General features: G+C 46.6%; 1 protein-coding gene across 5 annotated transcripts in view; it reads right to left on the bottom strand.

Annotated features, from left to right (window-relative positions):
• The window catches only part of AFAP1 (actin filament associated protein 1), a 194,089-nt gene that overhangs the window by 105,207 nt on the left and 66,710 nt on the right, over positions 1-22,172 (bottom strand). For all 5 annotated transcript variants that reach the window (XM_055245882.2, XM_055245880.2, XM_055245881.2 and 2 more), the window contains exons 2-4: positions 20,310-20,438; positions 17,033-17,130; positions 3,652-3,760 (exon numbers count right to left, since the gene is read on the bottom strand). In XM_055245882.2, the coding sequence (XP_055101857.1) occupies positions 3,652-3,760; positions 17,033-17,130; positions 20,310-20,436 (334 nt within the window). In that variant the 5' untranslated portion in view covers positions 20,437-20,438. The remainder of the gene's footprint in view (positions 1-3,651; positions 3,761-17,032; positions 17,131-20,309; positions 20,439-22,172) is intronic.

The following is a 22,172-nucleotide window of genomic DNA, read 5'->3' as shown; positions in this document are numbered from 1 at the left end:
GTGGACATGATGGCAGGAATAGAGGTTATGCATCAACTCAGCAACACGGACTTCACTCATGGAAATTAATCCGACTCCAGGTACTTCCGAGTACCCTACCTGCCAACAGCAGATGGCATCAACCTCCTTACCCCACCCCCACGCCCTGACACCATCCCTGGGATATCAGCTGGCACCTAATGGCAGGTTGTTATTACTGGTCCACTTCCATTATGAAGAGATTATTAAAATAAATTTGCCTTCTGGGTCCACAGGGCCTTAAAGAACGTCCTGTTATCCATGATGGGATCCCCACACCATTGCTCCTGACCAGGGAACTCATTTACAGTAAATGAAGTACACAATAATGGGTCTGTGCTCAGGAAATTCACTGATCTTGCCACAGACTCCAGCACCCTGAAGTCGCTTACCCAATAGGTCAAAATAATTTTTTTTGAATATCCAATTATAGTGCCAGCCAACTGGTGACACCTTGTGGGCTTGGGGGCAAGAGACTTCAGAGTATCTTCTGGCACTATATGTTCTGACTTGGTGGTACTGTTTCTCCCACAGCCCAGATTCACAGCCCAAGAATCAAGGGGTGAAACAAGAGGAGCCTCCTCTCACTATTACCCCTAGTGACCCACTAACAAAATGCTTGCTTTCCTTCCCTAAAATGCTGGACCGCACTGGTCTAAGGGCAAGATATGGCAATGGTTTCATTAAACTGAAAGCAGGAGCTGCCACCTGCCCACACCGGGCTCCTCGTGTCAGTAACAGGCAAAGAAGCGGCTCCTGCAGTGGCTGAGGTGACGGACCCCAATCGTGAGGAAGCCGTTACCCCACAGTGGGAGTAAGGAAGAACACGCAGGGGACCTGGAAGACCCCGAGTGCCCCTCTGTGTTCTCACACCCTCTGATTAAAGTTAATGAAAAGTCATGACTATCCAATACAGAAGTGCTACTGAAGGTCCAGACCTTTCAAGAAAGGAAGTTGGATCACCCACCAAGAAAAAACCCACGACCAACCAAGGGGTTTGCTGGGAGCAGCGGGAATATGAAAGGGGCAGTAGAAGGAAGTGGTAAATTCTACCATGAACACCGACCAGGTGTGGAGACTGAACCTGTTACAGGCTTTTCTTCCTTGTTTTGATAAGAATATAACTGTGTACATAGAAACGAATTCTTCCTCCCCCCTCTCCCAGGCCCCTACCATCTCACATAAGAAGGGCTAACAGGATTCAACCTTGTATGAGTACCTCGGAATTTAGGTTACAGGCTCTAGAAGAGAATGGATGTCACCCAAACGTTGGACAAAGGGGCTCTGTCTCCTCTGCGGGGAGCTGGGGAATTTCCCATCACCCGGGCGATGGTGAATCACGTTAGGCTCAAGCACGCGCTGCCTATCTCTACTTGGAAACTCAGTGTGGCTAAAAGAGGTATGCATGGGTGCCAAGTTGACCAAAGACAAACTGTGGTGGTTTTCTACTGTATCAGCCTAGCAAGGCTGGAATCACACTTCTCAAAATTCCCTTTCTTAGATGATTCCGGGCTAGAGTGGCCCTGAGTGAAATCTGGGAGTGATGTGGAGGGCAGAGGGGAGCAGTGGCCCCAGACTCTGCAGGTGGACGCGGGGACAGGGACTGCCGCAGCTCACGTGGGCTGCTGCTGGTCACCTGTGCCCTCAGGAGAGACGCAGGCTCCCGTCTGTCTGTCCCTCCTCTTCCCTAATCCTCATCCAGCTTTCTTCCCAGCTGCCGGCCCGACCAGACACAGCAGAAACTGCCTGTGCTTCTTCCAGGGAAGAAGTTCTCACAACTGCACACACCCTCATTCCTTCAATAAACTCTTCCCTCCGTGACATTCAAAATGGTTTGGCTTCTCCGATGAGACCATAACCCACACAGGTTTGACAAAACCATCTCAAAGTTCGTATCTAACTGAAGGCGGTACGATCCTGAACTGAGCTGACAACTCAACCCACGGCTGTTGCTCAAGGGAGGGGCAGCTGTGTTCTGGGGCCATCAGCTGAGAGTCCCACAGCAGACGTGTCATTGGAGAAGCCACTGTGCACCATCACTGCTGTCTCCTCATTCCCCAGGCGTGAGTTCCTCAGTCACCTCTTCTTCTGGAGTCAGCGGCTGAGGAACAGCCCCACTGAAGGGGCCGTGACCCACCAGCTACATGCAGCTCCTCAGAATGAAAATGACCAACAGCCCCCAAAATCAAACGATCACTCTGTTTCCAGCCTTGAAAGTACACTGCAGGGGAAAGGCCAGAGACAGACGTTCCAAATGCTAGAAAATACCCTCAACAAGAAAACATACTTGTCTTTACTCACTGCCATTAAAAATAAAGGAACTCAATGAGGTTCTGAGTTATATCAAGACATTTAATTTGTTTTCTAATTAATCTACTATCTTCTTAAATAGTTGATAAATTATTGTCAAAATTGAAAAATCCATAGCCACCTTATCGGAACTATCCCTTTTCTCATCCAGAGCACAACTAAGTATTGACATTCGGCCTGGTCTGTGCCTCAACTGCTCCAGAAGCTGAGGAGACAGGCAAGCAGGAGCAGCTGGCGCCCTCAGGGGCACGCAGTCCAGCTGGCCTGGCTTCTCCACAGCCCTTCTCCACACTCAGAGAAGCATGCCAACGGGGGAATCTCCTGTAACAACCTCCTTCCAGTCATCAAGACGGATCCTGCTTTGGTGGAACAGCTGCGCTCGTAGACTGCCAAGGAGAGAAAGATCCGAAATGCAAAGTCTCTATGTGGCAGGTAACAGCATAACAACTTTGGGGAAAAGGAGAGCATTGCCCTCAGGAGACAGACAAGGCTGGAGACCACGCACAGAAGATCAATGCACCAGGAGCCTCCTGAGTACAGTCAGCAACCGCTCTGTCACTTTCCACTTAGCTATCTTTCTTTTTAAAAAGCAAGCTGGATTCCATAAGTTGACATACATTGAGGTACTCAACTTTCTTATGAGATGGTAGCTCCCTGCCTGACAGACACTGAAAGGAAACATACAGCCACCAATTCAAAAATGAATTCCAGAGATTCAACATCAGCATGTCATGCTTCATCTGCACTTGGATCTGGGTACTAACAAACAGGTACTCCTGAGTGCTACCAACAGACCACTGCCTGGGGCCAGGGGAACCAGGGCTTAGGCAAAAATCGTCTAATAGAACCTGTACCCCCCAAAAAGAAAAAACCAAAAGTCTATGACTGAGACGCCTGTTTGTGTTGTACCCAATTATTTCCGGCCCGACAGCCAGCCTGGTGGAAACTGCTCTAATCGTGGCAGGATGGGTGAAGCCCAAGAGAATCGAAGACTAAGGAAGCGGGGGCTGTAGCATGCACCCAAAAAATATACCGCAAAGAGCCATTTCTCTTCCGCGTGCTGATACCTGTTGCCACAGCAATAAGCTTTCACTACCTTTGAGTCAAGGAAGACAGCAATCGGAATAGAGGCTTGTGTGTGAGGCACTCGGTGTCCTTCTCAAAACCTTTCCTGTACTGACAATCTCTTTGGGTTCAAAAAGTACTTGGCCCACAGTGTTTTATAATGCCCTGTTCCCCTTCCGACCCAGAAAGGGGACAGGCTCTGCAACAGTCCTGCCAATCACAAAGGCTGAGCATGGCTGGGCAGGGCTGGCCACTCACTTGATGTGATGTATTCCGGAGCTTTTCCGGGGCTCAGCGGCACAGCTTCCTCATAATAACCTTCTGGGAGGGAGGATGTTGGCAATGGTGGAGGCCCACTGTCAGGAGGCTGAGGAAGAAAGGAAAAGCAACACAGAAATTAGCATGACCATTAGAAGGAAATTCTGGATTTCCAATTAACAGGTGTGGCCAGTCTTTTCCTCTTTCCTCTGTAAAGTCTTTGGCAAAAGAGAACCTCATCCCACAGAGAGGCTTGGAAGGCCACCCCGATGTGTCTCTCTTACTTCCTTGCACATCCATGCCCCAGCCTCGGCCACATGCCGTCCAGTCCACACCAGATCTCCAGGTTCGGCGTGTGCAGCAGTCTCACTGGAGCAACGACGACACAGAACTCCCCTTCCCCCATGCAGGACTGGGCCTGTTCAGATGCTGCCCCAGGGGTCTGAGACAGTGTCTGCACTCCCCTTTATCCCCACACACTCCACACACACCAACCCTCGCAGGCCTCAGACGCAGACTCTGGGACTCCATGGCCCTGCCACAGGCGGTGGGCTCCTGGGACACAGGCGCACCCAGCACTCATCACAGAGCAAGCTGATGAGCCACACTGGCTGAGTGCACGAGTGAGGCTTGCCCACATTCTCACCATATCCCTACTGTGTGACAGGAAAACTTTAAAAAAGCAAATCACCTGGGAGCCACTTTCTAAAACAAAGTAGAAATTATTCTCTAGAGATGGAATCCATTCCTTATTAAAACCAATCATGTCACAATTTTTTTTTTTTTTTTTTTGAGTTGGAGTCTCGCTCTGTCGCCCAGGCTGGAGTACAGTGGCGCAATCTCTGCTCACTGCAAGCTCTGCCTCCTGGTTTCATGCCATTCTCCTGCCTCAGCCTCCCAAGTAACTGGGACTACAGGTGCCCGACACCACACCCGGCTAATTTTGTATTTTTAGTAGAGACAGGGTTTCACCGTGTTAGCCAGGATGGTCTCGAATGTCTGACCTCGTGATCAGCCCGCCTCGGCCTCTCAAAGTGCTGGGATTACAGGCATGAGCCACCGCGCCTGGCCCATCACAATTTTTTAACAAACTCAGAGACCGAAACTCTCTGGTTGTGAAGCCATAGCCTTAGAATATGGACGAGCTGGGGGCTCACTCCATGCCTCGGGACAATCTACGTCCCACCTGGCCTTCAGGACTGTGCTCGAGTCCCCTCTTTTCTTAAATGTTCCTGATGGCTCTAATCCACCCCAGCCTCTCCCTCCTCAGACCATCTACAGGACTTGCTGGTGTGTCTCTCACTGGTCCTTCTGCCAACAGAGGCGGCTGAGTGGCAGGAAAGCCAGCATTCGCCCAGCATCTGCAATCTGCCCAGCACTGTGCTAGACACTTCCGCACCTGCCACAGGAACATTAATCAATCCATGCAGGAATCCTTCAGGGCACGTATTCTATTACCTTCTATTTTACAGATACAGAAGTTGAAGCTCAGAATCTAAATCTGCTCAAAATCAGACACTAGTAACTGCCAGCTGGAGTTTTCAAACACGTCTGCCTGCTAAAGACCTTTTCAATATTCATATTCTTTCTCTCTCCCCTTTTTCCTATGAATAGCATGCAACAATTTCCCACTAACTAGATTCTGTAAACAAGCTGGGAAGAGGTATGTTCACAAGGAATGGAACAGAGCAGAGGCCCCAAATTGAAATCTACTCAGTTACAGTTCCAAGTAGAACAAGGTTCTATTGAAAGTATGCGGCTGTTGTGTTTTTTTAACGTAAACTCTCCAGAAAGTGCGACTCCATCGCTTTCTATGTAACTCATCTCTGAAGCCAAGAAGTCCTTTGTGAATGACTAATCACCCACTGCAGATTCATCCCACTCCTTCCTCTCACCAGATGAAGAAGTGAACTCACTCCAGACCATCTGCACAATATTCCTTCAGGGACTTACAGAGAGTTACCTCCCTCCCGCCCCCAGTCCTTGTTCCCGAGGCTAAATAACTCCAATTCCTTTGCACTCCTATCAGAAGGCTGGCTTCCCAAACTGTCATCATAGTGTGGTGTTAGGCTGGACCATCTCCAGGTCCTTCATGTCTTCCTATAGACGCAACAGAACCTGATACACGGGGCCCGGCACCAGGCAAGGTCTGTACAGGAGTCCACATCCAAGTTAAAATCTCTGCTGGCTGCTTTTGGAAAACAGCTGCTTGATTCACTGAGTATCTTCTATTCCTGAAACACAGGGTATTCCAACTTCCTTTTAGCATGGTCAAACTATTCATGTCCTGGAAAAGCATGACAAATAGCTGAATCAAACAAATGTTTGTGAACTAGTACAGGTCAGACTCCTTTCCTCAGTGCCCCAAGGAACTTACTCTCCAAATCGATGGGGTTCTGAGCAGACACTTTCAAACCCTATTGGTGGTCATGTACTTGGCACAACCTTTTGAGTATGCCCTTAGATCCAATAATTCCACTTCTAGAAACATATGTCAAAAACCACATATGAAAAAAACCACATAAGGATGTTCAATAAAAGTTTGTTTAGTAAAATCTAAAAACAATCGAAATGTTCAAGAGAAGAATGCTCAGATGTACTGCTACATCCACAGGCAGACATTTAAAAGGCCAGTGCATGTGTACAGCCACTTACCTTATTAACCTCTACAAGATACTGCTGCATGAAAGAACAAAGGTGTACTATGATCCCTTTACATAAAAGGTGAGTGTTTGTGCTTACGTATATACAAAGGCAGAAGGTCATTCACTAAAAGTGTTCATAGTGGTTGCCTCTTTCTATATGCAATCTGGAATGCTTGAGTTTTCTGCATAGTTGTCATTTTAAAAAATAAAACCACTTTCATTTTGAAATAATACCCCCTCAGAAAATAATACTGCTAAAGAATCACTCCACTCTCAAATACCACTTATCCTTGAAATTGGCCACAGGGGTTTCAGACACTTCAGGCTTGTTAAAGTCAAACAGGAGAAGGGCTGAAAAGATGAACAAACTGTCACCACCACTGCTTTTAGAGGATCAAGTCTTTCCAATCCTTTCCAATAAGAATTCACTGAGAGCACAATTAACGGAATTCTAAAAGGTAAACAACAGGGAAGACAGGTTTCCAACAGGCGCATGGGAAAGCAGAGGCCAGGCAGGAAATAAGAGAGTCTGGCAAAGGGAGGAAGACGCAGGCGCACAGCCACTCACATCCAAGGTGGGCTTGTTCCTGCACCTCTGCAACCTTGCCAAGACTCCTCGTCCCCATTCCCTCACCTAAAACAAGGGCATCGCATCAGAACAACCTTCAGTGCCCACCCCAGCTCTGAAAAACAAGGGCATCACGTCAGAACAACCTTCAGTGCCCACCCCAGCTCTGAAAAACAAGGGCATCACGTCAGAACAACCTTCAGTGCCCACCCCAGCTCTGAAAAACAAGGGCATCACGTCAGAACAACCTTCAGTGCCCACCCCAGCTCTGAGAGTCCAATTCCAGCATTCTTATAAAGCTACAGGTCCACAGACAACAAAGCCAACTTTACCTCTTCCAAAATTCCATTGAGAGCCGACCCCATGTCCTCCCAAAGGATAAAGGACATGCGAATCTCTGGGCAGAGAGAGTCCCTCAAATGTACCACTGAATGGCAGCCCCACACACCACTGTGGAATCACTCAACTCTCCCTCACTATCAGGAGAGATCCAGTCCGTGCACATGCCCCTAACACGGCCTGCATCTGTCCCCACTGTTTCCTGGGCTGCCACTCACAAAACACAAGCTAACGCAACAAGGGTCCTTGGGCCGGGCACAGTGGCTCATGCCTGTAATCCCAGCACTTTGGGAGACCGAGGCGGGCGGATCACAAGGTCAAGAGTTCGAGACCAGCCTGGCCAACATGATGAAACCCCATCTCTACTAAGAATACAAAAATCAGCCGAGCATGGTGGTAGGTGCCTGTAATCCCAGCTACTCAGGAGGCTGAGGCAGGAGAATTGTTTAAATCCGGGAGGCAGAGGTTGCAGTGAGCCAAGATCGCCACACTGCACTCCAGCCTGGGCAACAGAGCAAGACTCCATCTCGAAAAAAAAGAAAACAAGGGTCCAAAGTCTAACCACCATGGCATTTTAGACACTTAAAAAGAAGTATGAGAAACTACCCTCCTCAGAGAATGACTGATCTTCACTCCTGCTGTGCCCTAGAAATAAGAAAGAATCGGCACTGTGCGAGTGACTAGGTAACTCTCAAATTCACTAAAATATTTCTCCCTCAAATTAATACTTAAGTAAAAGCTCCTGAACTTTTATTTTAGAAAATCTTATCTACCTTCAGGAATTGTAAATTTCTGCTGTAAGGTCTCCATCTTGCATTAGAGAAAACTAGTACTTACACAACAGCACAGTAATATAACCTAGGCTTGTGGGCTTACAGCACTGGCCGTAATTTTAATTCTCGTCTTTTGGAAAGGAAAGCCCATTGGTATCTGTCTTTGCTACTTTAAGGAAAAGCGAATTCTTTAAACAAAAAGAGAATTCACAGAGAATTCTCTTTCCAATAATAATAAAAATAGCCATGGTGCGAGGATTGCTTAAAGCCAGGAGCTCAAGACCAGCCTGGGTAACATGGCAAAATCCCATCTCTACAAAAAAAAATACAAAAATTAGCCAGGCATGATGGTGCATGCCTATAGTCCCAGCTGCTAGGGAGGCTGAGGTGGGAGGACTGCTCGAGCCCGGGAGGTTGCGGCTACAGTGAGCCATCATCATGCACTGCACTCCAGCCTGGGCGACAGTGAGATGCTATCTCAAATAAATAAATCATTGTTTGTAAAATGATATGTTATAAATACAGTAATAATTATGATTGTTATTAGTACAGGTTGAGGATCTCTTCTCCAAAATGCTTGGGACCAGAAATGTTTCTGCTTTTGATTTTGTGTGTGTGTGGGGGGGGCGGGGGGGGTGGTGGATTTGGAATATTTGCATTATGTACTTACTGCCTGAGCATCCCAAATCCAAAAATCCAAAATCTAGAATGCTCCAAAATCCAACACTTTTTTAGCGCTGACATGATGCTCAAAGGACATGTTCATTGGACCATTTTGAATTTCCAGATTCAGGATGCTCAAACCTGTACTGACCACTTGCCTGCAAGGTGTCAGCCACTGTCCTGGGATGCTTGATACATATTTTCTCTCATTCAGAAAATAACACTCAGATGTCAGCCTCTTAATTGTGATTTCACAGATGAGGAAACCGAGGCTCAAGAGATTAAAGACACTGCCCGGGGCTGGACATGCTTATCCACAGAAGTCAGCCAGAGTGGGCACAGCCTGCTGACCTGGAAGCTGCGGCACAACTGCACGGCGTCTGTCGCTCCTGCAGCCTCAGCACCTACCACACAGCGGGCTGAGCAGACAAGATGTAAGGAGGGAACCAACGAACCCAACAACCAAGAGTGCACGGGTCCAGATCTTTTGCTCCCATATCACACAGCACAAGCAGACGCGTCATTTCTTGGGAAGACTCCCCATCCCCGCGCCCAAGGCAGACCCAGCACCTTCACACCTTCCACTGCCGCTTGCCTCGCCTGCCTCACTCGCCCTCTCACAGGCACTCCGCCCTCTGTCTGCTGCTCCCCACCTTCTTCCCTACCCCTGCCCCATCTGTTGCTTAGTCCTTTCCAGGGAAACACCAATAAATGACAAGAGCTGATCTTAGCTGAGAAATACATACCCCTAGGATTTGGAATCCCTTTCTGACTTTAATTTTATATATACAGTGATACCTCCAGATTCTGTTTTTCTGGTAAAAGGGATTAAAATCTGTTAAGAGTAACAGCTAGGCTGGGCGCGGTGGCTCACGCTTGTAATCCCAGCACTTTGGGAGGCCGAGGCGGGCGGATCACGAGGTCAGGAGATCAAGACCACAGTGAAACCCCGTCTCTACTAAAAATATAAAAAATTAGCCGGGCGTGGTGGCAGGCACCTGTAATCCCAGCTACTCGGAAAGGCTGAGGCAGGAGAATGGCGTGAACCTGGGAGGCGGAGCTTGAAGCCAGCTGAGATCGCGCCACTGCACTCCAGCACTCCAGCCTGGGTGACAGAGCCAGACTCCGTCTCAAAAAAAAAAAAAAGAGTAACAGCCAAAAAATATATAATCTGAAATAAGAAAACCAGGGCTCAAGTTCCATTTCTATCACACATTGGTGAAACCCTTTTCTAACCGACGCGAGTATTTCAGCAGCACCCTACGGCATTCGTGCCATAATCTAAACTTCCTGTGCCTCTCGCTGCTCATCTGCGGGAAGGAATCCACGCTGCTGAGGGAAACTGAGGATAATAAAATTTTATAGTTTAAGCTGCAAAGATGGTTTCAATCCTAACACTAAGAATTCTGAGTACATACTCTTCTTGGCAAAATGCAAGTCTTTATCCAAATTACAACCCATTCCATTGTGATCACTGTTAAGTCTGCATTCCACACAGCGCTTGAGTAAACACTGGGAAGATTGTCTCACATATTTTCTTCAAGTTTCTCTCCTTTTACTTATGCATGACAAAGAATGAAAGCCCTGTGGGGCCATGTCATCTCCCCTCCCTTTTCCATCAGCAGGCAGGCATCCAGATGGAAGGCGAGGCGGCCCACCAGGGGCGGAAACAGGATAGAGTGGAATCCAGCCATAAAGTGAATTGAAAACAAAGATGCCACTGGGATTATACATGAGCCAAAACTCTGAGATTCCTGAAAGATGGGGGAAAAAGGCAAACAAGATGGCTCACATCCACCAAAGGGTCACATCCCACGCCACAGGAAAAGGAATGATTTTCTTGTTTTAAATCGTGGGCTTTAGCCCCAACTCTGCAACTGGTAAAAGAGCCAACGTTGTCACATAATCTCAAAGAGCCTCGTAATGTCATCTGTCAAACAGAGATAACAAGGTTGCTGTGAAGGTACCTGAGAAAGAGCGAAATGCATTGATGGGAAGATGGTAATGCCTGGTATCAAAACTTCACTGTTTCAGGCCAAGTGTGGTGGCTCACGTCTGTAGTCCCCGCTACTCAGGAGGGTGAGGTGGGAGAATCACTTAGGCCCAGGAGTTCAAGACTAGCCTGGGAAACATGGAAAAACCCCATCTCCACAAAAAAATACAAAAATTAGCCAGGTGTGATGGTGTACATCTGTAGTCCCAGCTACTCGGGAGGCTGAGGTAAGAGGATCGCTTGAGCCTGGGAGGTCAAGGCTGCAGTGAGCTGTGATCATGCCACCGCATTCCAGCCTAAGCAACAGAATGAGACTCTGTCTCAAAAACAAAACAAAAAACTTCACGGTTTCCTAGAGACAGCGGATGCCAGGGGCAGGAGTTGGGGGTGGGGGTGGGGGGAGAATGGGCAGTTAGTGTTTAAGGGGGACAGAGTTTCCATTTGGGATAAAGTAGGGAGCTGGATGGTGGTGATGGCTCCACAATACTACGAATGTACTTCATGATACTTAACTGTCATTTTAAGCGTATTGAACCGTACACTTAAAATGGTTAAAATGGTAAATTTTATGTTATGGATATTTTACCACAATAAAAGGAAACTTCGCTGTAATCTGCTGGCATAAAAAGGCATCACATTTACATAAGCTCTGGCCCTAAAATACCAGTGAATTAAGTCGCTCCCTCTGCTATCCCCTGAAACACGATATAACCTCAGGCTGTTTACCAAATGAAAATATGTCCAGAAAATGCCTTGATCTAGAGTTGTATGTACGGCATGACAGCCCCAAAAGGAGCCTAGCTTGCTCTTTTTTCTCCTGAGCCATGAAGATCTGAGATACCCCTATGTTTAGACACAATGCTATGCTGAAGAAGGGTGGGGGAGCAGCACAAACGGCACTTATCCAGTTAGACCCCTTTAGCAAGCCGGCTGCTTGCGAGCTGGGCAGTGGGTCATGGCAGCCAGCGTCAGCACAGATGGGATCCATTTCCCAGGATCTGGGGCTCACCTTTTCAAACGCTCTTTTAGCACTTGCTGCAAACAAAATGCAATCAGTCTGATAGCTGCACAGGTCTCCCTTGAAACAAAGACAAGAATCTTTTGAAAAGCCAGGCGCGGTGGCTCACGCCTGTAATCCTAACACTTTAGGAGACCGGGGCATGTGGACTGCCTGAGCCCAGGAGTTTGAAACCAGCCTGGGCAACATGGTGAAAACCCTGTCTCTACGAAAAATACAAAAAAATTAGCCGGACATGATGGTGCGTGCCTGTAGTCCCAGCTACTTGAGAGGCTGAGGTGGGAAAATCTCATGAACCAGGGAAGCGGAGGTTGCAGTGAGCCCAGATCACGCCACTGCACTCCAGCCTGGGTCTCAAAAAAAAGAAAGAAAGAAAGAAAATAAAAGCACAGCTCTTCCCACAAACAGTTTTTTTGAACAGATGCATATTTTAGCCTATCCGAGTCTCCCCTTGAAAAGCCAGGGAGATAAAGCAGAGTGTGAAACACGCTACATCCCACACTTGTGACTTCAAAAATTCAGAAGTTCAAGATTTCCACACTACACACACATCTACTCTCCTGCAAGCACTTCCAAAGACACATTAGCCAGGTGGGAAGAAGCACCACGTCACACAGGGCACCTCAGGCTTTGTTAACTACTGAATAAAGGCATGAAGCACTATTAGACACTAAAAAGGATAAAAAGGTAAAAGACAACCTTATTTGTTAAAGAGTTTATAATACAAAACACTATGACAAAAGGCAATATTCAATTCGTGCCACAAAAGAGGTAAAAATAAAGTGCAGTTGTGGTTCAATGCATGGGAAATAGAACCTAGCTGAAGTAAATCGTACACTAAAAGAGCCCTTCAATGGCTTACTGTTGCTTTCACAACACATTCCCAACTTCTCATCACAACCCACAGGTCCTTTGTAATTTAGCCCCTGCAGAGAATTCTGGCCTCATGTGTGGATTTCCTGCCCAAATCTCATGATCCGGCAAGGCAGAGCTACCTGCAACGCTCCTAGTATACCTGGCTGTTTTTCTGGCTTGTGCTTTAATTTACAGCACACCCTCTGCCTGGCACAGCTGCCTAACAGTTCCGTCTTGACCCCACAATAAGCAAATTCCCTTGAAAGTCAATTCATCAATAGCGAAACGGCCAACTAGCCCAAAGCCAATTCACTAAAGGCAAACTTAATCTGCTTAGTGACTAGCTGACTTGCTGAATCCCAAATTCACTAAAAAACTATCAGAGAACTACAGTCGAGCTATCTTAACCAAGCTCTACCTCCTTGCCTCATGGAGTTGACAGCTGTTCTCTATTCCCTCTGTAAAATACCCTGAAATCCCTAAAAGGCTAAACATTCAGGGCGACAACTCTCCTACCTGTTGAGTTGTGTATTTACCAAGAGTCAGCTTTGTTCTTTAAATTCTTATTACCATAATTATTTACTTTAATTTGACCATTACATAAGCCAATGAAAAAAACGAGCGCAAAAGCCGAGTTGATGATTCTCTGAGATGCTTTAGAAAGGTTCAGTCAAAACTAACTAGGCAGGTCACAGTGGCTCATGCCTGTAATTCCAGCTCCTTGGGAGGCCTAGGCGGGAGGACTGCTTGAGCACAGGAGTTCAAGGCTGCAGTGAGCTATGATTGTGCCACTGCACTCCAGCCTGGGCAACAAAGTAAGGACCTGACTCTTAAAACAAACAAACAAAAGTACCCAAAAAATCTATACAATTAGATGTGGGGACATCAACTATTAAAAAAAAAAAAAAAGACAGGGCAACATTCATAAAATTCTAGGGATTCTGAACTCAGATTGTGTTACAAAAACTGGAAATTACTAACAACGTAATCATATGTATAGATTACACAGAAAAGACAAACAGAACCCCATAAGTAGCAACACACCAAAGAATGTGGCCCTCGGCCCTACATCAAAATATAGTGGTTTTATAGCAAGTAAGCATGGCTTAGGTGTCCAGGGAAAAATTACCTTGATACTCATGCACTAAGCACCAGGAGGGAGAAATTACCCACTGGCAAACTGTTACTCAAAAAGGATTCATTTAGGCCGGGTATGGTAGCTCACGCCTGTAATTCCGATACTTAAATCATTCATTTAAACTTAACATATTTAAAGCACATACAATGTATACCTTTTTAAAATGTTCTCACCTTAACCATTTTTGATTGACTAGTTCTGACTATACCAGTAGAAGGGCCTCATAAATACCTTAACCCAGGCTAGTTTGCCACAACCATTTTCCTACCAAAGGCAGGAGCAGATCACAGGCCAGGGGAGAGCAAGAGACAAGGAGAGAGGACGAGAGAGGGAGAAAGAGGATGAATAAGTAATAAACTATATTGGAAGAAGACAACACAGAAGTGAATCGATCATTCGATGGTTGAAAATGGTAGAAAATGCTGACCAGTCATGAGAACTCTTCATCTGAAACTGGCATCCCTCCACTCCACCCAGCTGGCATGTCAGGGACATACAGTTTGGTCCAGAGCAGGTGAGAGGGTACTGCAGCAGCACTAGAGAAGAGGCCACGACAGTCACAGGACCACTGCTACTCTTCCAGCTGCTTCTTTTGTTTTGGTTTGGTTCTGTGGTCTTGTTTTGTTCTGTTTTGTTTTCTGAGACGGAGTCTTGGTCTTGTTACGCAGGCTAGAGTGCAGTGGCTCGATCTCAGCTCACTGCAACCTCTGCCTCCTGGGTTCAAGCGATTCTCCTGCCTCAGCCTCCCAAGTAGCTGGGATTACAGGCACCCGCCACCACGCCCAGCTAATTTTTTATTTTTAGTAGAGACGGGGGTTTCACCATGGTGGCCAGGCTGGTCTTGAACTCCTGACCTCAGGTGATCCACCCACCTTGGCCTCCCAAAGTGCTGGGATTACAAGTGTGAGCCACTGCGCCTGGCAGGTTTTTTTTTTTTTTTTTTTTTTTTTTTTTTTTTTGAGACGGAGTCTCACTCTGTCACCCGGGCTGTAGTGCAGTGGCGCAATCTTGGCTTACGGCAAACTCTGCCTCCCGGGCTCAAGTGATCCTCCCACCTCTGCCTCCCAAATAGTGGACTACAGCTGCACACCACCACGCCCGGCTAATTTTTGTATTTCTTGTACAGATGGGGTTTTGCTATGTTGCCCAGGCTGGTCTTGAACTCCTGAGCTCAGGCGATCCACCCGCCTCGGCCTCCCAAAGTGCTGGGATGCCAGGCGTGAGCCACCACACCCGGCCCCAGCTGCTTCTAACTGTTCTCAGTTTCCCCTCCATCTCAGAGCATCTTTCCCAATATGAAATGTGATGACGAAATATAAGACCCATCACAGGGGAGCCAGAGATTCCAGACAATCTTACAAAGAAAAAATGAAAATAAACCAGAAGAGGAAGCCAGAAAATGGAGGAACTACTGATTTCCCATCTAGCTCTTCACCTTTTAAATTAACAATTATATATTTCTGGACTTTAATATCCTATTATATCTAAGAACAGCAAATGAGGCCAGGTGGGGTGGGTCACACCTGTAATTCTAGCATTTTGGGATGCCAAGGCAGGAGGACTACTGAAGGCCTGGAGTTCAAAACAGCAACACAGTGAGACCCTTTCTCTATTTAAATAAAAAAAAAAAAATTAAACATTTGGCTGGGCGTGATGGCTCACATCTGCAATCCCAGCTACTTGGGAGGCTGAGGAGGCAGGATTGCTTGAGTCCAAGATGTTGAGGCTGTACTGAGCTATGAATGTGCCAGTGCACTCCAGCCTGGGTGACAGAGCAAGACCCTGTGGAGAAAAGAGGAAAGATGAAAGAGGGGAGGGGAGGAGAAGGGAGGGGAGGAGAAGGGAGGTGAGGAGAGGGGAGTAGAGGGGAGGGGAGGGGAGGGGAGTAGAGGGGAGGGGAGGGGAGGGGAGGGGAGGAGAGGGGAGGGAAGAGAGAAGGGCAGCATCAAAGTCCCCATCCACACCAAGTGAACCAGAATCTGCACTTTAAGATGGCCGGGTGGGTGGTTGAAGGCTAAAGTTTGAGAAGCGCTGCTCTGAAGAGTGATTAGAGTGCAGGACTTCAATATATCCTAAGCACTTGAGATATATTTGCTCTTTCCATCTCCTGGATAATCCTGAGGCACAGAGGTTTCATTAATCTCCCCAAATCATACGAGGAGTCTGAGGCAGCACGGGGGCGGAAAGCAGGTGGCCTTCCTCCTGAACTGCCCCTGCAGCCTACAGCCTCCCTGGACTCCGCTTCAGTGGACAGGCTCAATGCTAACAGTCTTCTCCTGTCTGAGGCACGCTTGCGTCTGATTTGCTGTCACACCTCTGAACTAGTATTGTTGAGAAAAGCATGAATTTGAAATAAATGTTGCAATCTCTGCCCTCTCTACTTATTTTATGATGTTGAGCAAACCACACACCTTCACTGAGCCTCAGCTTCCTTCTCTGAGAAATGGGTGTACATACGCTTCCCCTGATAAGAAGTGTTAGGGGTTCTTTGAGGCCGAGTTGTGGGAGTTAATGAGTTGTAATTTATGGTGCTGTGTGGCAGGAACCCAGTAAGTGCTCATTTCCCTCTGTGCCCACTGCAGTGAGAAGCCCTCAGTCCCTCCAAGACTCTTGAGCACTGTGCCAAGCCCAGGCAGAGCGGGGGTGATCAAGAAACGGCCCTGCCTTCCCACCATTCGTATCCTGGCAGAGAGATCATCAGATGATTCACACTGAAAGCAAACACGGAAAGAGAATTGCTACTGATTTTGCCCTAACTTTGAATGACACTCTGAATTCCTCGAGTAAACAAGTTAGAAAACAGCCAAATACAGAAAAAGCTGAATGGTACATAAAAGTTTGCGTATGTGGGAATTGCCAGATTTTTTTAAAAAACAAATTTTGAATTTGAATGCATAAAACTAAAGTATACATTCCTGAAATATGTATATATTTTTCTCTCTTGGAAAAAATATGGATAGTTAACCCCAGAAGAAATCTAACAACGACTATTAAAGTTTCAGAATAAGGTATTCAACTTCAGAATTAACTCAGAAGAGAGTCAAGTCCACAAGGTCTACAGATACTTTTATCTGCTAAATCCTCTAATTTTTTTCTTAATCTGACTTAAGAAAAGATGTCTATGGCCCTGTAGCTCCTGCTATAGGTAATTTATGGTGGTGTGAGACAGTGCAAAGAAATGCTAGCTTCCTAAGGGGAGGCTACACTTACAGTCTACCAACTAGCTATCACTAATAGCTTCTCAGCCCTAGAAATATACTCAAAGGAGTGTCTTGAGCAAAATAAGGGCTCCATTCTTCCACACTGGGCTTCCATCACAGGGCCCTGGAGCTCGTAAGTACCCCCAGGCCTCCAGCGACGACCACTGAGATGGTGGGACCTTGACTCACCAGCCAGGGCTGAGGGATCTCTGGCAGGGGCATCTGAGGAGGGGCCGGCAGGCTGTTAGTGGTCTCCTGCTTCTGAGCATGGTCCTTCACATCAAAACCTGTAAGAATTAACCAGAACCACAGAACTGGATGAGGATGGGGATGAGAATGGTACCACTAGCATCTATCAGTTCCTGAACCCTGTGTTGAACACTTTGCAAATATTTATTTTCTCTAATCCTTTACAACAGTCCTGCAAGGTTAGGTATTACTCTTCTCCATTTTACAGGTGAAGAAACGATAGCTTAAATAAAGTGAAAGAAAAGAAAAGAAAAGAAAAGAGAGAAGAGGAGAGGAGAGGGGAGGGGAGGAGAGGGGAGAGGAGTGGAGGGAAGAGGGAAAGGGAAAGGGAAAGAAAAGAAAAAAGAAAAGAGAAAGAGAAAAAGAAAAAGAGAAAGGGAAAGGGAAAGGGAAAGGGAAAAGAAAAGAAAAGAAAAAAGAGAAAAGAGGAAGGAAGGGAGGGAGGGAGGGAGGGAGGGAGGGAGGGAGGGATGGATGGATGGATGGAGGGAAGGAGGAAGGGGAAGGGGAAGGGGTATAAGAAATTAATGAAAGCACTCATAGATGGAAATGGTGGCGCTAGCCCCAGAGCCTGCATGCTCCTCAATGTCATGCTGCGTCTCAAAGGGAAAGCTGCTCCCCCTCAACTTCTACTCAGGGCAGGCAGGACTTATCCATGTAGTAACAGGATACACACCTTCCTGGGAATCAGTAAATTTTTATTAAGTATCTTCTTAAAGTCAGATACTGTAATAGACATACTGTATGGAAACATGACTGATATAAGCTCACATCTTGGGCACTCATATTTAAGTTGGAAAGACAAATACATACACAACGAACGATTAGGAAAGGTGATGAACACGATACCAGTGCAGGCAGGAAAGAGGAAAAAACAAGTTTTAATTTGGGCACAGTACTAGTTATATGCCTAACACTCATTTAGAAAGGCCTGTAAAAATACTGACTTAACAACGATCGCCTATAATGGGTCCAGTACTACACTAGAGGCCAGGAATTGAAACATGAAAAGCCCCAGTGCCTGACCTCCAGGAGCTGCAATGGAGAAAAGAACTTCGGCAGAGAACTGCAAACAAACAAACGAACAAAAGCAAGAAAGGAAAAGGATAAATGACACATGCACACACAAAATCAATAGATAGGTTTAAAGCAAATTAAAGAGCTGAAGAAAGAATTCATGAATTGAAAAATATCAGGAGATTCATCCAGAAGGAGGCATGAAGAGACCAGTGCTGGAGCTCATTGGGTGGAGGAAGAGAGGACAGGAAATCAGGGGAAAGCAAACGGTCATCAATAGCTGACATGTTTACTATGCATCAGGCACTGTTTTGAAATATTTTATACCATCTCATTCAATCCTCACAACATCCCGTCAGGTCAATACTACCATTAGCCCTTTTCTATACAAGGAGGAAACTAAAGTAAAAAAAGCATAAGTAACCCGTGAAAGGTCGCACATTTGGTAACAGGTAGGGCAAGAATCAAAAAGCCAGTTTAACTTTGGAGTTCATACTCATAACCACCTATGATAAAGGGCCTTGTAGGATGGCCGAAGGAGTCTGGAGTGTGACCAGAGGTAAAGGCTGACAGATGAAAGAGTCTGAGCAGGGAAATAACAAAATTACTTCAGAAGTGAACATTTCAGGCCAGGTGCAGTGGCTCATGCCTATAATCCCAGCACTTCTGGAGGCCGAGGCAGGCAGACTGCTTGAGCCCAGGAGTTCGAGACCAGTGTGAACAACATGGCAAACACCCAGCTACAAAAATAACCTAGCTGGGTGTTGTGGTGTGCACACGTGTAGTCCCAGCTACTAGGGAGGCTGCGGTGGGACGATCACCTGAGCCTGGGAGGTCAATGCTGTAGTGAGCAGTGATCACACCACTGCACTCCAGCCTGTGCGACTCAGTGAGACCCTGTCTCAAAGTAAAAAAAGAAAGAAGTTAATATTTCATATTGCCCCAAAATAGGATCCCTATCCTGCTTTCTTATCTAATGACAGGCCCCATCGCCCACCCAGGTTTCCCCAAGCCACCCACGTTCAAACTGCTACCAAATCCTTCAGCCCATCTTCCAGACTGGCCAGGTGAGCTTTCCAGAGTGCAAATCTAATCATGTCATACATGGCTTCATATACTAAAAGAATTCCTGTAAAAGTATAAATAAATTGTACACTTTAAATCGTGAAGTGTACGGCCTGTGAATCACATCTCAATAGAGGTTTAAAAGAAAAATCCTCCATCTCATCCAGCAGATTATCTCCACAGAGTCCTCAAGATTCTCACATCACATCATCCAGGAACTGCCCCTCGGACCCTCCACCACCCCGGTCTCTCACTCAACTGGTGTGGACTTGCTTCTCAGGTGCTCTCATAAGGCTCTGATGCTCTCCACAGCAGTACTTAGCAGGCTTTCTTATTGCCTGGTTTTTTTTGTCCTGCTCACTGTGCATGAAAGAGTTAATGTAGGAGGCCCAAGGCTGCTCTCTCTAGAGGGGCCTGCTTGCAAGGCTGGCCCTGGCTGGCCTCTGGGAACGTGGATTTCAGAAGTGCTCCCATCATTCCCTGATGGACAAGGGTGGTTCACTGTGCCTGTACTGTTTGTGTAAACAACGCGGTTGTGCTGAAACCCTGCCTGTCCTGGAGTTCTGGTGTGTGCTAGGCAGAGGGTGCCTAGGGGACCAGACCCGAGTAAAAACCCTGGGCACTGAGTCTCCGATGAGCCTAACGGAAATGTCGCACAGAGCTTGCTGTGTTTTTATTGCTGAGGACAGAGTGTGCTCTGTGTGACCCTCGTGGGAGGGACAGAGCACACAGAAGCTGGCCTATGGGTTCCTCCATGTTCCGCCTACATCTTCTCCCTTCCGATCTGCCCGTCGGGCTGTGCATCCTCACTACGGCTGCAGTGCGTCCTGCACACGAGGAAGAACAACCTGAAGCCAAGTCCCGTGAGTCCCTCCAGGTTATCTCCAAACGCTGAGCTTGCCCTGAGGACTCCCAACACACGATTCCATTAGCTCCTTCAAAGCTTTATCTTTCTACACCTGGAGGCCAACGCAGAACTTGGTACAAGCATAAACCTTCAATGAAAACTTGATGAATAAATAAGTTTGTAAGTTAAAGAACAAATAAATATATTTTAGAAAGGTGGTAAAATTAAAGACGGTTTAGAAGCCAAGACACTGTAAGAAGGAAAAGCAGGCGTCAGAATGAGACTCACCTTTGGATGACTGTATCCTCAGCAGAATGTTGGTTATCACTGCCTTTTTCTCCCTGACAGTTGAGGTTAGATATTCATGGTCCAGGAGTTCAAGAAAGAGACGAAGTTCAACTATTAACTCTTCCATTGCTGACAACAAAAGAGAGGAAGGGTATTATTAGACCCAGTGATTTGCAAATGTCAAAGTATGAATGCTGAGTCTTACTTGAAGCATTTCATGTTTAGCTTGATCACTGGATATAGTATTCTGACCTAAAAAAACAAGTATGCTGAAAGCAGATCCACTAAAAGATTCAAGCATCTTCTTCTTAACAAATGCACTACTCCTTCACTTCTACTTTAAGGCAGCAAAATTCAACTGGGAGAAGCTCCAAAGCCAGGCTGCCAACAGATGGTGTGACAACCTGAAGGCCTGACATCATCATTTGGTGTCAATTCCATGATATTAAATTTCAATGTCAAGAAGAGTTTTCTAATAACCAGCAGGGCATGGTTTCAGAAACTCAACACCCAGCTCTCTGCTTTTGTAAAGCTGGCTCCAGCCCAGGACAACTGTGAGCATGTTTATGCAGTTAGCACAAAGGATGCCAGATGCTGAGGCTGGTGTAAACACAAGTTCAGGTGCTGACTTCCCACCATGCCTTTTCCTTCTAGGATGATGGTAGACTTGACTTTTCCTCTGATATCCACAAGACTGGAATACTGGCTTAGGTCAGCAGTTTGTAGATGATAATCTTAGCCTCTGGAGATGTGAACTCCTCCTTTCAGGGAGCCCACAAGGCCTGAGGCCCAAACTATTTTCAGAATGCTAAGACATTATTCACCTTTTTCTGCATTAATGCTGTAAAATGCCAGGGTAAAACTGCTAGCATCTTAGCATGAATCAAGGAAGTGACACCAAACTATCCTAGCGGTCATGATATCCTTCACCATATACTCAAAGTTTTTGTTTTTGTTTTTTTTTAAAAACAACTACTTGGGCTGGGCACGGTGGCTCACGTCTGTAATCCCAGCACTTTGGGAGACACAGTCAGGCAGATCACCTGAGGTCAGGAGTTCGATACCAGCCTGGCCAACATGGCCATCTCTACTAAAAATACAAAAATTAGCCAGGCGTGGTGGCATGTGCCTGTAATCCCAGCTACTCAGGAGGCTGGGGCACAAGAATCACTTACCTGGGAGGCGGAGGTTGCAGTGAGCCAAGATCGCACCACTGCACTCCAGCCTGGGAGACAGAGTGAGACTCCTTTTTAAAAAAATAAAAAATTTAAAAAGCCACTTTCACTTAGGAGTGTCTTTGAGAAAGCAGTAAAAAATAATCGCTTTTCTTAAATCTAACCTTTGAAGACACACCTTTTTTTTTTTTTTTTTTTTTTTTTTGAGACAGAGTCTCGCTCTGTCGCCCAGGCTGGAGTGCAGTGGCGCGATCTTGGCTCACTGCAAGCTCCGCCTCCCGGGTTCACGCCATTTTCCTGCCTCAGCCTCCCGAGTAGCTGGGACTACAGGCTCCTGCCACCACACCCAGCAATTTTTTTGTATTTTTAGTAGAGACGGGGTTTCACCGTGTTAGCCAGGATGGTCTTGATCTCCTGACCTCGTGATCCGCCCACCTCGGCCTCCCAAAGTGCTGGGATTACAGGCGTGAGCCACTGCACCCAACCAACACACACCTTTTTAATGTATCATTGAATGACATGGGAAGCACGCATGAAGCCCTCCTGCACACGAAATACCACAGTCATCTAGAGAAAAATCACTCTTGTGAGTGTTTGAGTTCCAAGCCACCCAAAGCCACTTGTTGCATGCAGCACTATCTTTACTGGAGAGAGTGAATGACAGGCAAACTGCAATGACTTAGACTTG

This window comes from Symphalangus syndactylus, chromosome 16 (assembly GCF_028878055.3).
Source record: "Symphalangus syndactylus isolate Jambi chromosome 16, NHGRI_mSymSyn1-v2.1_pri, whole genome shotgun sequence".
Classification (NCBI taxonomy): Eukaryota; Metazoa; Chordata; class Mammalia; order Primates; family Hylobatidae; genus Symphalangus; species Symphalangus syndactylus.
The sequence above is the reverse complement of the archived record's forward strand: the minus strand, read 5'-3'. Positions and strand labels throughout refer to the sequence as shown.